Source organism: Canis lupus, chromosome 32 (genome assembly GCF_003254725.2).
Source record: "Canis lupus dingo isolate Sandy chromosome 32, ASM325472v2, whole genome shotgun sequence".
Classification (NCBI taxonomy): Eukaryota; Metazoa; Chordata; class Mammalia; order Carnivora; family Canidae; genus Canis; species Canis lupus.
This window is the reverse complement of record NC_064274.1, coordinates 14,070,275-14,084,406: the sequence shown is the minus strand read 5'-3', so window position 1 is coordinate 14,084,406 and position 14,132 is coordinate 14,070,275. Positions and strand designations below refer to the sequence as shown.

General features: G+C 32.4%; 1 protein-coding gene and 1 long non-coding RNA gene across 5 annotated transcripts in view; one reads left to right on the top strand and one right to left on the bottom strand.

Moving 5' to 3' along the window:
- The window catches only part of CCSER1 (coiled-coil serine rich protein 1), a 1,365,561-nt gene that overhangs the window by 650,585 nt on the left and 700,844 nt on the right, over nucleotides 1-14,132 (bottom strand). For all 4 annotated transcript variants that reach the window (XM_049104802.1, XM_049104801.1, XM_049104804.1 and 1 more), the window contains one exon: nucleotides 3,243-3,320. In XM_049104802.1, the coding sequence (XP_048960759.1) occupies nucleotides 3,243-3,320 (78 nt within the window). The remainder of the gene's footprint in view (nucleotides 1-3,242; nucleotides 3,321-14,132) is intronic.
- The window catches only part of LOC112645334 (uncharacterized), a 46,264-nt gene that overhangs the window by 20,670 nt on the left and 11,462 nt on the right, over nucleotides 1-14,132 (top strand). The window contains exons 3-4 of the long non-coding RNA XR_003127046.3: nucleotides 3,088-3,352; nucleotides 4,288-4,311. This is a non-coding gene — a long non-coding RNA (uncharacterized LOC112645334). The remainder of the gene's footprint in view (nucleotides 1-3,087; nucleotides 3,353-4,287; nucleotides 4,312-14,132) is intronic.

The following is a 14,132-nucleotide window of genomic DNA, read 5'->3' as shown; positions in this document are numbered from 1 at the left end:
CTGTTATATAGAAGTTTATTGTATGAATCTTTGAACTTATTCACTGTAGTGGATTTTCAGAAATTTATTTTAATAGTTTTCATTATAATTAAAGTCTTTCAAGAATTCTACTTCCTATTTTAAGCGAAATGTTTAGTAACAACTATCTTTCCAAGAAAATTATACTAAAAGATACTGGTAGTCTCTTTTATTCTGACATTTATATAGAAACATGATCCATACTGATCTATAAAAAACAATTTGTGACTAATACTGACAGCTTTAGAAAATAAGCAAGAGAGTATAAGAATCATTGATAATGTACAAGATTTTTCATATTTTCTCTGGCAAACACTATTGCAAATTGTTAAGTAGATATAGCATATATGTGAATATATATTTATGAAAAAAACAAAATGTCAGACTATTTCCTGAGAAAATTGTGAACAAATATTATAAGTCAAAGGATAATTGATTATTCTTATTGCCTAAGAAAAAGTAAAAAATTTACGAATAGATAATGAAAAGTATAGAAAATACATCCCAATCATAGAAAATACATTGTTAATGAGCCACATATTCCCAAATAGTCACACAGTTTATCACATTTCAAATGCTTTTCTTATTTCTCATTTGCTTTTTAAAAATATTTCCCTACCCAGTGTTTTCCATAAAAAATGTCCCAAAGTCTATTAGGACAATTACGTCCAGTTAGTGGCGTGATATTCTATATGCATATCTTTGATAATTCCTTTCTGATTCTGATGATTTATATCCTAGAATCTATCACCAGGAAGTGTAAAATATGAAAACTTTAGAACAGATTATTATTCTATGTTAACAACTACCTAAATCATACCAGACACTTATACAAAGGGATCCTGAAAGGACTCATTACCAAGAAATTGTTATTCTTAGCCTTAATTCAACTGAGTAAAATACATTAAACTCTCATTGTCAGATATGAAGAGAAGATAGGAACAAAAAAGTTTTAATAAGAATTAACTATGTTCATGGCTCTATTTTAAATTTTTATTTACGTATTTAAAGAACTATCTAGATTTGATATAACAAATCTCATAGAAATAAGAACATCATGGGTCATAGAGAGGCAAATACACGATACTGTTTAGTTATTTCCCCACAGGTACCATTCGTCTCTTAGCAACTATTTCTCACTTGCAGTCAATAATATTGCTAGAGATCTCACATTCTATCCTTATATTCAGTCCTTTAGAAATTTGGTGTTGGGGTGTTTGGGTGCTCAGTCAGTTAAGCATCTGCCTTCGGCTCAGGTCATGAACTCAGGGTCCTGAGATGGAGTCCCATATTAGGCTCCATGCTCAGCGGGGAGCCTGCTTCTCTCTCTGTCTCTTGCCTTGATCATGCTTTCTTTCTCTCACTCTCTCTCAAATAAATAAATAAAATCTTAAAAAAAAAAAGAAAGAAATTTGGAGCTGAGTCTCCCAAACATCATTTCCTTATTGAGTAAACTGGGATATTTGAGTCCCAATATGTGTTTTCCTCTTTCCTTATTTAATAATATATTACTTTTTAATAACTAGGCTTCCACAAAAGAGCATGTGGTACTGAACAAATAACTTCACTTTTCTGGAACTTATTTAACTTTTAATTTTCTTATGTTGGAATACGATTTAATGGAAACTATTAATTTATCAGTCTTATTGGATAACTGGCTTGCAGATTTAAAAAGACATAGGTAATTATTTGTAAAATACATACTGAGCTTATAACCTAGGTACTGATAAACAAATAATATATATAAACAATTTTTTAAGACTTTATTTATTTATTCATGAGAGACAGAGAGAGAGAGAGAGAGAGAGAGAGAGAGAGAGAGAGAGAGACAGGCAGAGGGAGAAGCAGGCTCCATGCAGGGAGCCAGACGTGGGACTCGATCCTGGGTCTCCAGGATCATGCCCTGAGCCAAAGGCTGCGCTAAACCGCTGAGCCATCCAGGCTGCCCCCAAAAAAATTTAAACAAAAAAATACTCCTTCAAAAGAGATAAACATTAAAATACTTGCGGTGAATCCTCTTTGAACTTAGAAGTCATTTCTATTTTAAAATATGAAACATTAGCACTACTTAGATCATATATAACACTGGTTTTCAGGCAAGAAGTAATGCAGTCACCATATTGATATCTAGAATATTTAGATATCTATAATAAACATCTTAAAACGAATGTAACAAAACCTCAGAAGTATAGCTTTTAATGTTTTTTTAATTAAGAAAGAATACATATAAATAGCTGAAAACAAGTTGTGCTAAAATTCAAACCTTTGTTTACTTTCTAATAGAGACAAGTAGATTTATGTTAAATATAACACTATAATTTGCAAGATGATACAAAAGTAACAATCATATTTATGTTATTTAATATAATAAGGACATGCAGATAAGCTTACATTTTATCATTATACACCTTTGTAAAACAACTTAAAATCATCTTTTCTAATCTTATTTGTCAATAAACTGCTAAAAATAATATTATCATTTTTAAATAGAAGAGAGAGCTCTGACAAATGTTAGATGCAGGATAAAAAAAAATCCTTCATATTTTTATTAAAAGTAAGTTTAAAGTCATGAACTTAGGCAAACTGAAAATCTCATAGCTTCATTTAAGAAAAGATAAGGAATTTATATCAAAGTTAACCAAAATCATTCAGTGTTACTAGAAGCAATCTTGTATCAACACATGTTTTACAATCCTATTTTGACAATTCAACAAGTATTTCACACTAAGAAAAAAAATGCTAACTTTCAATTAAATTACTTTCTGCAGCCTGCACTGAAGCCCAAAAGCTAAAATAGTATTGTAAATTTCTCTGCAAAGTTGTTTCCTTTTATGTAACAGAATGTAAAAATGATGTGCCTGGCCCTTGGTGATTGTGAACATAACTTTATTAAACTGTTAATAAATAAATTAGTACTTAAAAATAAATTGTTCTGGTATTTTAATATGTATCATCTACATGTCTACAAATGCACCAATTTAAAAGACTATATGAGGAATGCTAGTTTAAAAAAAATATTAAGACATTGGTATGCTAGTCAGTGCCTGTAATTATCTTTTTCACTTCCAGAAGGTATTTGGGGATTATTTAAGAGCAAAAGATGAATGGTGAGCCACTAAATCCTATTAAATCAATGCATGGACACAGCAGCAACGGAGGTAAATAAGCTGTGGATGTCTGAATACCAATAAAGAAGATAAAAATGGTTTTATATAGCTACTTACATCATAGCCTAGAAGTTCAGTCTGTGTGGATTTATCTACTCTTGAAGCAAAAGCCTTCTGTAAATGCTGGACTTTTTCCTACAAAATTAAAAAAAAAAGAAACGACATTGGTAAGTCATGTGCTTCTACACTAATATTCTCCACTTATTAAAATTTGTGTACAATTCATGATTATCTGCATGTATACTTTGCTCTGTGTTTTGCATATAAGCTTAAATATTCATAACTCTAATTTTCTAGCCATAAGTACTGCACCTTTGGCATCTTTTAGTACAGAAACTACTGTGACAGAACCACAGAACACTAGAGAGCCAGGATTGCTTAAACCCAAGACCAAATGCTTATACTATGTTCCTTGTTCACTGTTTTTTATTTGTTTTGTTCTCTGTTTTGTTTTTATTTGTAAATTGAATTGATAGGATTTTACTGATCTAGTTTCAGAGCATTTACCTTTAAATCCAAAAAATACTACTACTCAGTGGATTCCATTTAGTTTCTTTTTAATTTGTTTTTTTTTCTTCTTAATCCTCTCCTCAAATCTACACATTTAGGAATCTACATGAGATTTGACACTGTAACTAATTCTGTTATAACTAGGTAGGGAAGTAATACATGAAGAAAGTTTGGGATTTCTTATCTCAAATACAAACACACCCATTCTGGTCTACTAATTTGACTGAGCTTCTGGTTGGGGACTTCTATTCTGACTCCTAGATGTATCACTTAAAAGAGGATCCTGAGCTTAGTTATCATGAGATGTGTTTACTGCGTGCATGGTACATCTGAAAGTACTAATATGATCATATCTCACCTTGGGATTTTTACTACTATTGTCACCCATTTTTAATGAGAATAACATAATTTAGAAAGTATAATCTTGACAAATTTTCCAAATAAGCTCATGTGATTCTACTAGATTCTGTTTTTACTTTAATTTGCTTTAAAGGATAATTTGTTTTCTTTTCTTTTGACCGCTCAATGGAATAATCACATAATCTGTTAAAGACAAAAACTGATTTAATTCATCTTTTTTTTTTTTTTCCAGAAAGAGATGGTGGTCATCACAAACGTAAGAAGAAAACTTTCCTACCTTTCCCTCTTCTACCCTTCCTTCCTATTTCCTATCCCTTCCTATTCCCCTCTTTCTTTTCCTTAATTCTGCCTGAAATATGCAAGTAATCACAGTTAACAAATTACACACATAATTTAGGTAAACATATTTATATGGTTTATTGAAATACAGAAAAAAACCCTTTATGCACTATTAATGTCTCAGACCTTCTAGCTTCCCTACCATAAAACTACTAATGCTTCTATTCAGACGAAATGGAGATTAGGTAATTCAGGAAGATGTCATGCAAGTGAGGTACGATCTTAACTGTTTGAAAAGGATAAGTGACAATGTGGCCACATTTTGCAAACTCAGTTTAAAATGAGAAGTAACAAGTTGTGTTTATTTAGACTTAGGCTGAGGAAGAGGAGCAAGAAGTAGTAATTAGCAAAGGAAGTGATAAAGTTTGTTATCATTGAAAGGATGTTTAGAAAAAAATATTTGTTTCTGAAATAGGTTGGAATAATAAGTATTGGAAAAGCAGGTTTTGTTATAAATCTCTAGATGTACAAATATTGGCACATGAATTAGAGTCTATGCACTAAAGCAAGAGGCAAGGAGGAATAGACAACAAATACTTCTTCCATTATGCTTTGCTCCCAGTTCTGTTTTCAAGGCCTCACATCCTGAAGATAAGAGTGAGAAAGATTGGTAAATTCTGGTTCATCAGTCTGAATTATAAGACTTAGAAAATTCAAGTCATGATAAACCAAAAAATTCGAATAGCTTCAATAACCAATAGCCTAATCAAGGCAAAACAAACAAGTTCTATATCAAGAATACTTTCAGAAATTTAAAAAAAAAAGGGCATTTCTAAAGGAATTCATTGCTATTTTCTTTTTCTTTTGGAGGCATTTTCACAACAACAAATATGTCATATTTAAATTATTTGTTACCTATGCACTCACTCATAGGTATACCTATGCATATACCTATGCTATATTCAAATGTAGAGAGTAAATTATAAGTTTCTAATAGACTTAGGTGTATATAAAGATTAAATATTTTGTTTGGTGTAACAGTAGGAGGATAATATATGAAAGTTTATGATAAATTTCTGTAACATACAATTAGAAGATTAAAAAAGTCTCCACACCTGTTGGAAGATAATTGCCCATGGGGCTTTGGCATTTTTGCAAGACTAATGGCTATTTATGAATGGATAAATTTAACATGAGATAAAAAGAATATTGTAATCAAATAGAAAATACATCATAAAATAGCTATTATTAGATGGTGAGCTTGCTAATAATTTTTATTTACATAAAATGAATATATCTTAATTATGCAAGCAAATATATCAGAAAAATAGAAATAAAACATCATCATATACTTTTAATTTCACACTGATTTGATATAATAAAAGTATTTACTTAAATTGTTGATTTCACTATAGAGAAAGAGACATTTCACCTTCATGATACAAATTTTTATATTCCTTAACTCAGCCATAATTTTTATTAAATGCATATTATGGATTTTGCTCAGGGCACAAGAGACAGAAAAGGGAAAAAAAAAGGTATAGCCCTCCTAATATATATAAACTTGTCAAATTACTGAGTTGTAAACCTGAGACTAATGTAATATTGTGTGTCAACTATACTAAAAAAGATCCATCTCAATTAAAAAAAAAAAAAAGGATAGCCCCTTTTATGAAAAACTTCCACTGTGAAAGACAAAGATATTAAAAACAATTAGTATCCAATATATAAAAATAAAGGGAGTACAGAGATGACTGGAGGGATATGTGTGTGTGTGTGGGGGGGGTATGCTCTTGAGTTGCAGAAGAAACATATAAGAGAGTTAAATAATTGAAATGTAGAAGCTTCTGACATCCTAGCTAAGACTAGCAAAATGAATTATTATTATTATTAGCCAAGCTGGAGTAGAAGGGATGAAGATTCTTTCTTAGGCAAGAACATTTGCAAATATTTAGAAGTCAGAGATCCTGACAAAGATATATATAAACATCTACTAGTTCAAACTTGCCTAAGTGGAGACTACGAAAGGGACAAGGAATAACACTATAGTGTTAAATCAAGTCTGTGCCAGAAAGTATAGAATTCCTGTACACATGTGATTTAATGTGTCTTTTTTTTTTGGTATTTTCCTATGTAAACAAACATTGTAATTTCTTCTTCTAACCTCTCCCAGAGGGATAGAGGAGGACTGAAACAACTTCTGGTAGATAAATTTTATAAATAAATCTATACCTCTGACAAATATCTATTTATTTTTACATTTTCCATTCCAAGCAATGACAGTACTCATATTTCTTAACAAAGCAAACCCTTGTGCATTTTTTTCTCATTTAAGATTAATAAAACCTATGTATGCTTAGAATAAACACAAAGAAAGAAGACTAGCAGATTCTGTAAAAAACAACTATTTATATATATATATATATATATATATATATATATATATATATACATGCATATATATGACCAAATTATGGGATGAAAAACAGACATTTCATTATTTATATTTGATATTATTTTACATTTCTGCCTAATCTTGGTCCTGAATATGTGGAGGTTTTAATATTACATAACATCACTATATGAAAAACAAAATAATATATGTGATAGTTTTTCTCAAGTTTCCAAATAATTTTATCTGATGTTAAGAGTAATTTAATAACATCTGTATAATAAAAGTTAGCTACTATATATAAATGCATATAAACCAAAGAATTATATATACTCTACAAACTTAACAAGAATACTTATATTCACATTCCCTCTCATTCTGTAATCTTTACTACAACAACTAACAATAATAGATGACACTTAATAGAATGTAGTTACATGCCAAGCACCATATAGCATAATATATGTGGATCCTCTGAGGATCATACAATGTCTGTATCATTGTTCCTTTTTAAAGCAGGAAATTGATACTTAGTAAACAAATCAGTTGCTGAAGGTCACACAAGCTAGTAAGTGGAACAGCCAAGATGAAAACCTTCCTTATCTCCAAACCCTGATGTTCTTTCTCTACTTTCTATAAAGATATTCTGATTCTGAAAAAAAAACCTACGAGCAGAATTGCTGCTCACATATTGCATATTATATACCAAATGTATGGTAATACAACTGTTCTTTAGTTCATCCTGTATATATCCTTCTGCAGACTCTATTAAGTCATTTTTCTTTGCTGCAAAAACAATTTGAGATGGCTTATGGATCTTTATTTTCTGTAAAATCTGTAATTCCATAGAATGTTCATACTGTAAATAAGCAATGCCAGCAATGCATTTTGGAGTATGAGTTAGGAATAACATGATAAATTAATACAGAGTTAAAATACAAAACTGGAAGCAAAATGTGCAAAAGCAAACTGAAATAAAAACTAAATGTTGAAAGGCATGAAATCCTAATGATAGCAATGATATTATCAATCAGTTCAAGCAGAGTAATCTTACAATAATTCAATTTAAGTTGTTAAAAATTTGCTGATGTGTGTGTATTTGTGTTTTATGCACTGGGTAGTCATAGACTCTGTCTCTACAATATATGTTGTCCATAGAAAATGGTTAAGTTCCTAATTTCATTAAAAATTCTTAAATTTAATATTTAATAATCAAAAACCTATCAAATGCCTGAGCATAAAAAATATAACAGGTATCACTGATATATGTAAATTTTTGCACTCTCATGTGTGCACAGGTAAAGTACCCGTCATTTTAAGATGCACTGGAGAAGAAGAAATGTGGCAAAAAATAAGTGGGGGGGAGGGGCAGGGAGACAAAACCATAAAAAGCTAACTGGCTTTGAAAAGGAAATCTTAAATGACTAAGAGAGTTAAATACTGGCAGTTATTTATCCTTATTTTAGAATATGTTTGTATTTAATTACATTATTAGATATTCTCTTGATTAATAAAATAATTATGAATATTTTAACATCTAGCAGTTTATCTGACATAATTTACTTATACCTTAAATATTAATAAGTATTTCATCTACTATAGCTGTTAAAAAATTTATGCATGTAAAACTAAGTGCAGTAAAGGTGAAAAGAAAATATTCAATAATCCCAAGAAATTACTCCAATTTATTTTAAATTATAAGTTTAATTACCTACAGAGAATATTGTGAATTCAAGATGAAAAGGCAAATGAATTTAAAAAAAGAAAGAACATGAGGGCCTACATGCAGCTTTAGAATCTATAATAAAAAATGTACTTTTATTAATAAAATTAAGAGGCTGAAATGCAAAATATATGTAATAGTGATTATAGCACTAGTATATGAACGTATACCTTGAGGTTAAAATGAAAAACATGAAAGCATCCATGTTATTATGCAAATTTTGCACACATACATACAAAGCAATATAAAACATAGGTATGAATCAGAAAAAAAAAGGAATATCTTAAAAATAAATAAATAAAAGAATACGAAGACTGCCTAAAATAGTATAATCCTGAATTTAGATCTTAAATCATGGATCTACAGATTAAGTTAAAGCGTTTCCATAGTACTGAAGTGAGGAGCAAAGCTAACTTCACTCAACGTGGGGCTCGAACTCATGACTGCAAGATCAAGCGTCACAGACAGTACTGACTTGAGTCCGACAGGTACCTGGAGAAAAACTATCTTTTAAAATTGAAAAGTAGGCCAAACTGTGGAAGGAGCTTCTGTGTCCATCGAAAGATGAATGGATAAAGAAGATGTGGTTTATGTATAGAATGGAATATTACTGAGCCGTTAGAAATGACAAATACCCACCATTTGTTTCAACGTGGATGGAACTGGAGGGTATTATGCTGAGTGAAGTAAGTCAATCCGAGAAGGACAAACATTATATGTTCTCATTCATTTGGGGAATATAAATAATAGTGAAAGGGAACAGAAGGGAAGGGAGAAGAAATGGGTAGGAAATATCAGAAAGGGAGACAGAACATAAGGACTCCTAACTCTGGGAAATGAACTAGGGGTGGTGGAAGGGGAGGAGGGCGGGGGTTGGGGTGAATGGGTGACGGGACTGAGGGATGAGCACTGGGTGTTATTATGTATGTTGGCAAATTGAACACCAATAAAAAAGAAATTTATTATTAAAAAAAAAAAAAGTAGGAACACCTGGGTGGCTCAGCGGTTGAGCGTCTGCCTTCGGCTCAGGGCATGATCCTGGAGTCCCGGGATAGAGTCCCACATCAGGCTCCCTGCATGAAGCCTTCTTCTCCCTCTGTCTGTCTCTGCCTCTCTCTGTCTCTCATGAATAAAAATAAATAAAATAAAATAAAATAAAATAAAATAAAATAAAATAAATTTGAATAAAATAAATTTGAATAAAATAAATTTGAATAAAATAAAATTGAAAAGTAAGGGGTACCTGGCTGGCTCAGAAGAAAGTGTGATCTCAGGGTCCTGAATTGGAGCCCCATGTAGAGGTTATTTAAATAAAAATTAACATAAAATAAAATGGAAAAGTAATGTAATTCAACACAATAAAATTCACAAAGTGTTCTGAGTCCAGTTTAAACCAAAAATTAAGCAGATCAAAAAGAATTTGATCTTATAATGGACTTCAATGTCAATAATAAGAGACTTAAGTACAACAAAAGCAAAAAATTAAAGGGAAAATCATTAGGATTGTTTAATAATACCAAGTCCAACGATGAGCTCAGAAGTGCAAAGGCTGTATTATAGAGATCAAATTGATTATTTTCACCCACCTGTACTAAGAGCATATCACTGAAGGAATCAGTAGAATTAGAAACAAGCACAACAGTGACCAAGCAATTCATAACTGCTTACCCAGAACATACAATTTCTTGGAACTATCAAGCCAACATTAAAATATATTAATATCATTTTTTTTACTTTCCATTATGGAAAATTGCTAACATATAACAAAAAGGGAGAATAAAACAAAGGGTCCCTATGTACTCATTACCCAATTTCACCAACAGATATTGGGATTAAAAAAAAAAAGAAGAGTATTAGCTATATATTTAAATAGCTCTATTGGTCAATATTGTCCTTGAGATTAGGTAAGAGATGTTTGCATTACAGTACCCTGCTCTTGCTGTTCTCTCAGCATGTTCTGCCTATGAGGAGGGTATTCTGTGGGGATAAGTGCCACAGTCAAAGGTCAGATTTCCTTTCTGACCATATTCTAGAACCCTGGAATTCACCCTCCAGTTTAGGACATGACCAGGTCCTCCTAAGGGTTGCCCAAAGTGTGGTCATGGGGCAGATATTTGGTGCAGAGCTTGGGTGTTCACTGGGTCAATCACAGGTATACTCATAAAGCCATGAGGGACAGAATGTAGGATAATTGGGTGCTAGGTTAGGCAGGAGTCAGGGCCATGGTGCTACCCAGGATGCTATGGAGTCCACAAAATTATAATTGGAATATGACTTTCCAAGTCATTAGAAAAGCATATTTGTCAAGAGAGGAGGACAGAACATAATATATTCAACAGTTTTTAAATCCTGATTTAGAATTTTAATATTTAGACTTAACATTCTCTGTGTCCCCACATTTATGTTCTTGCCTTGAATCTCACAAATGTTAGCAGCTTTCTTGTTATTATATTCTCTGGGTTTTTTGATCACCACACCTCAGGAAAAACAACTGAAGTCTGAAAAAGTTGCAGAAAAGGGTAAAAGGATAGGGGGCTTATTTTATGTTTATGTTTGTATATATTTTTTTAAATGGGCCAAAAATAAAAAGTCAAACAGAAGGAGGATATGTCCACTAAATCATTAAAACAAATGTCTAAATAACAAATTTATTTTTATGATTCCTAAACTAGGAAACTGACATCCTCCACAACCCACCACTTTAAGACTGCATTGGAAGCGATTTTTTTTTTCAAAAAGATTACATATCATTACATAGTGTATTTTACATTTATGGAGTTCATTACCCATGAGAGATTATGCAAACTGAAAATATACCCAGATTTAAGAGAGTTTAGGTTACTTCATTTAAGAAGGGGATACATCAAAAATGTAAATTGGGAATTCATATCTCTGGAGATTAAAATTATTGGAGATAGTTGTGCCCAGATAATTATATTTAATATCCTAGAGGTAAGGCATATGAATTTTTTTCCAACAAGAACCTAATGATGTTTTGCTTCAGTCCTAACAATATTCTTCTCGTTTTCAGATTTTTTTTCAAAGAGCATGTTGTACTATATATAAATTCCAGTGTAGTTTCAGTAATGGTAGATTAAACAAATATATATTTAATTTATTTTATGCATGTTACAGGCTAATTCATTTCTTCTAGTTTAATACCCTTCTCACTAAGGTGGAGCTAATTACAAAGTCCTCATGAAAAGGGGCTTGAAGGAGATGTCTTTGAGTTAGATGACTTTAGAAGCTAGGAACACAAACTTCCTGGGTTAAAAATAATAGGCATTCAGTGACGTATCAGAAAAGTTATGAGAGAAGTTGTGACTGAGAACTACGACCTAGATTGGGCATGGGCTCTTCACATCCAAGACATATATATGCTAATTACATTTCTGAAATATATTTTACAATCCTTTCTTTCATATCTAGTATCACTACTCCGGATCCACTACCTAGAGACATGCAGGGAAATGGAGCATAGATCTGTGCACAGTGTACAAAAGCTACCATTCTCTTTTATTCCATTAGCCTCTGTATTGGGTTGACTAGGGTCCCCAAAAATTCATGTCTACCTGAAACTTGTGAATGTGACCTTATCTGGAAATAGGATCTCTGTAGCTGCAATCCAGTTAAAATGAGGCTATACTGGATCTAGATGAATCATAAATACAATATGACTGGGCACATGGGTGGCTCAGTTGGTTAAGCATCTGGGATGGAGTCCTAATTGGGCTCCCTGCTTGGTGGGAAGTTTGCTTCTCCTTCTGCCCCCTCCCCCATCATGCTCTCTTTTCTCTCTCTCTCAAATAATTAAACAAATCTTAAAAAAATATAATATGACTGGTGTCCTTATAAGAAGAAGGATATCTGGACACAGTAACACATTTATAGAAGGGCATATGAAGATAGAAGCAGAGATTAGAGTGACGCATCATCCATAAGTCAAGCTATAAGGACAGCCAGCAACCACCAGGAGCTAGAAGAGGCAATGAAGGACCCTTCCCTAGAGCTTTCAGAGGGAACATGGTCCTGCTGACTGACACCTTGACCCCAGACTTCCTGTCTCTAAAACATAGAGAAGATAAATTTCTGTTGTTTAAAGTTAGCCAATCTATGGTATTTTGTTACAGCATCCAGAGGAAACTAATAAAGCCTTTTAACTGGTATTCCTGACTTAACCTATACTTTCTCCATTCCAAAGTGATTTTCTAATGTAATTCAGATCACATCCTTCTCTTGCTTAAAACCTATTAATGTCCCATTCCAATATGGTAGCCACTAGCCACATGTGGCAAATGACCACTTGATATGTGGCTAGTTCAAGCTGAAATGTGTGGTAAATGTAAACACACAAGATTTTGAAGACCTAAGTATAAAAAAAAAAAACCCTAATATCTCATAAGCAACTTTATGTTTATTATATCTTAAATGATACTATTTTGGATGCATTAAGTTAAAGAAAATGTATTAAATATTAAATTACATAAATAACTACAATTTATTGCTTATTTTGTATTTTTTTAAAGATTTTATTTATTTATTCATGAGAGACACAGAAAGAGAGGTAGAGACATAAGCAGAGGGAGAAGCAGGCTCCCTGAGAGGAGCCCGATGAGGAACCTGATCCCAGGACCCCAGTATCACAACCTGAGCCAAGGGTAGATGCTCAACCACTGAGCCAACCAAGTGCCCCATTTGTTTTGTATTTCTATCAAAAAGTTCTAGTCTATATGATAAAGAAAGTAAACTTTTATAGTGATATACTGCTCCTGCCCTTCCTGGCTCTTATTCATTATGCTAATTTTATCTCATACCAATCTTCCCCTTGCAAAAATGACTCATACTCATTTTCTTGCAGTTGCTTGAGTGGAGCAAGATTTTTTACACTTGAACGTTCAACATGCTATTTTTTCCATCTGAAATATTCTTCATATTAAGTGTTACTGCCTTAGAGATACAATCTTTGAAGTAGATTTCTATCTCCAGGTGATTCTCTTTTAATATTTTTACTAAATGTCTCATTTCAACTGCCAGTTATTTCTTTTGACTGTTTGCCTATATTTTGTTTGTCTTCTGCATTAGCATGTAAGTTCCTCACGGCAAGGATCATGCCTAGTTAGAGCCATATCAACTCCACACAACCTAATGTAGTTTTTGGTACAATCTAGGTGTTTGATATTTCTTTGAATAAATGAAGTAGGAGAATGAGAGATGATGCATGAGGTTTGAGAGGAATCATCAGAGACCAGCTGGAGAAGCTGATATACTGCAAAAGCATTTGCTATAGGGAATTTAATATTAGTGACATGACAAGTCTAGTAAAACTTCTGGAATTTGTTATGGCATATAAATTTAAGTAGGGACAGCTTGCAAGTGATATATGAACTAAGAGGTTATTCTGGTAATTCTAGGCTGTGCGGAGGAGGAGGAGAAGGAGCAGGAGGAGGAGGGAGGATGAGAAGGAGGGAGGAGGAAGGAGAGGAGAAGGGGGGGAGGAGGGAGCAGAGGAAGGGGAGAAAGAGGAAAAAGGGGAAGAAGAGGAAGAAGAGAAGCAGAGAAACTAAAGTGAGAATTAAAGAAATGGTACAAATCCAACATGTGTCTGAGGATTTGGTGCTATAACATCAAGTGAGAAACATTTTCATGAATTGATTAGGATTTTTTAAAAAGAAAAAAGATTGAT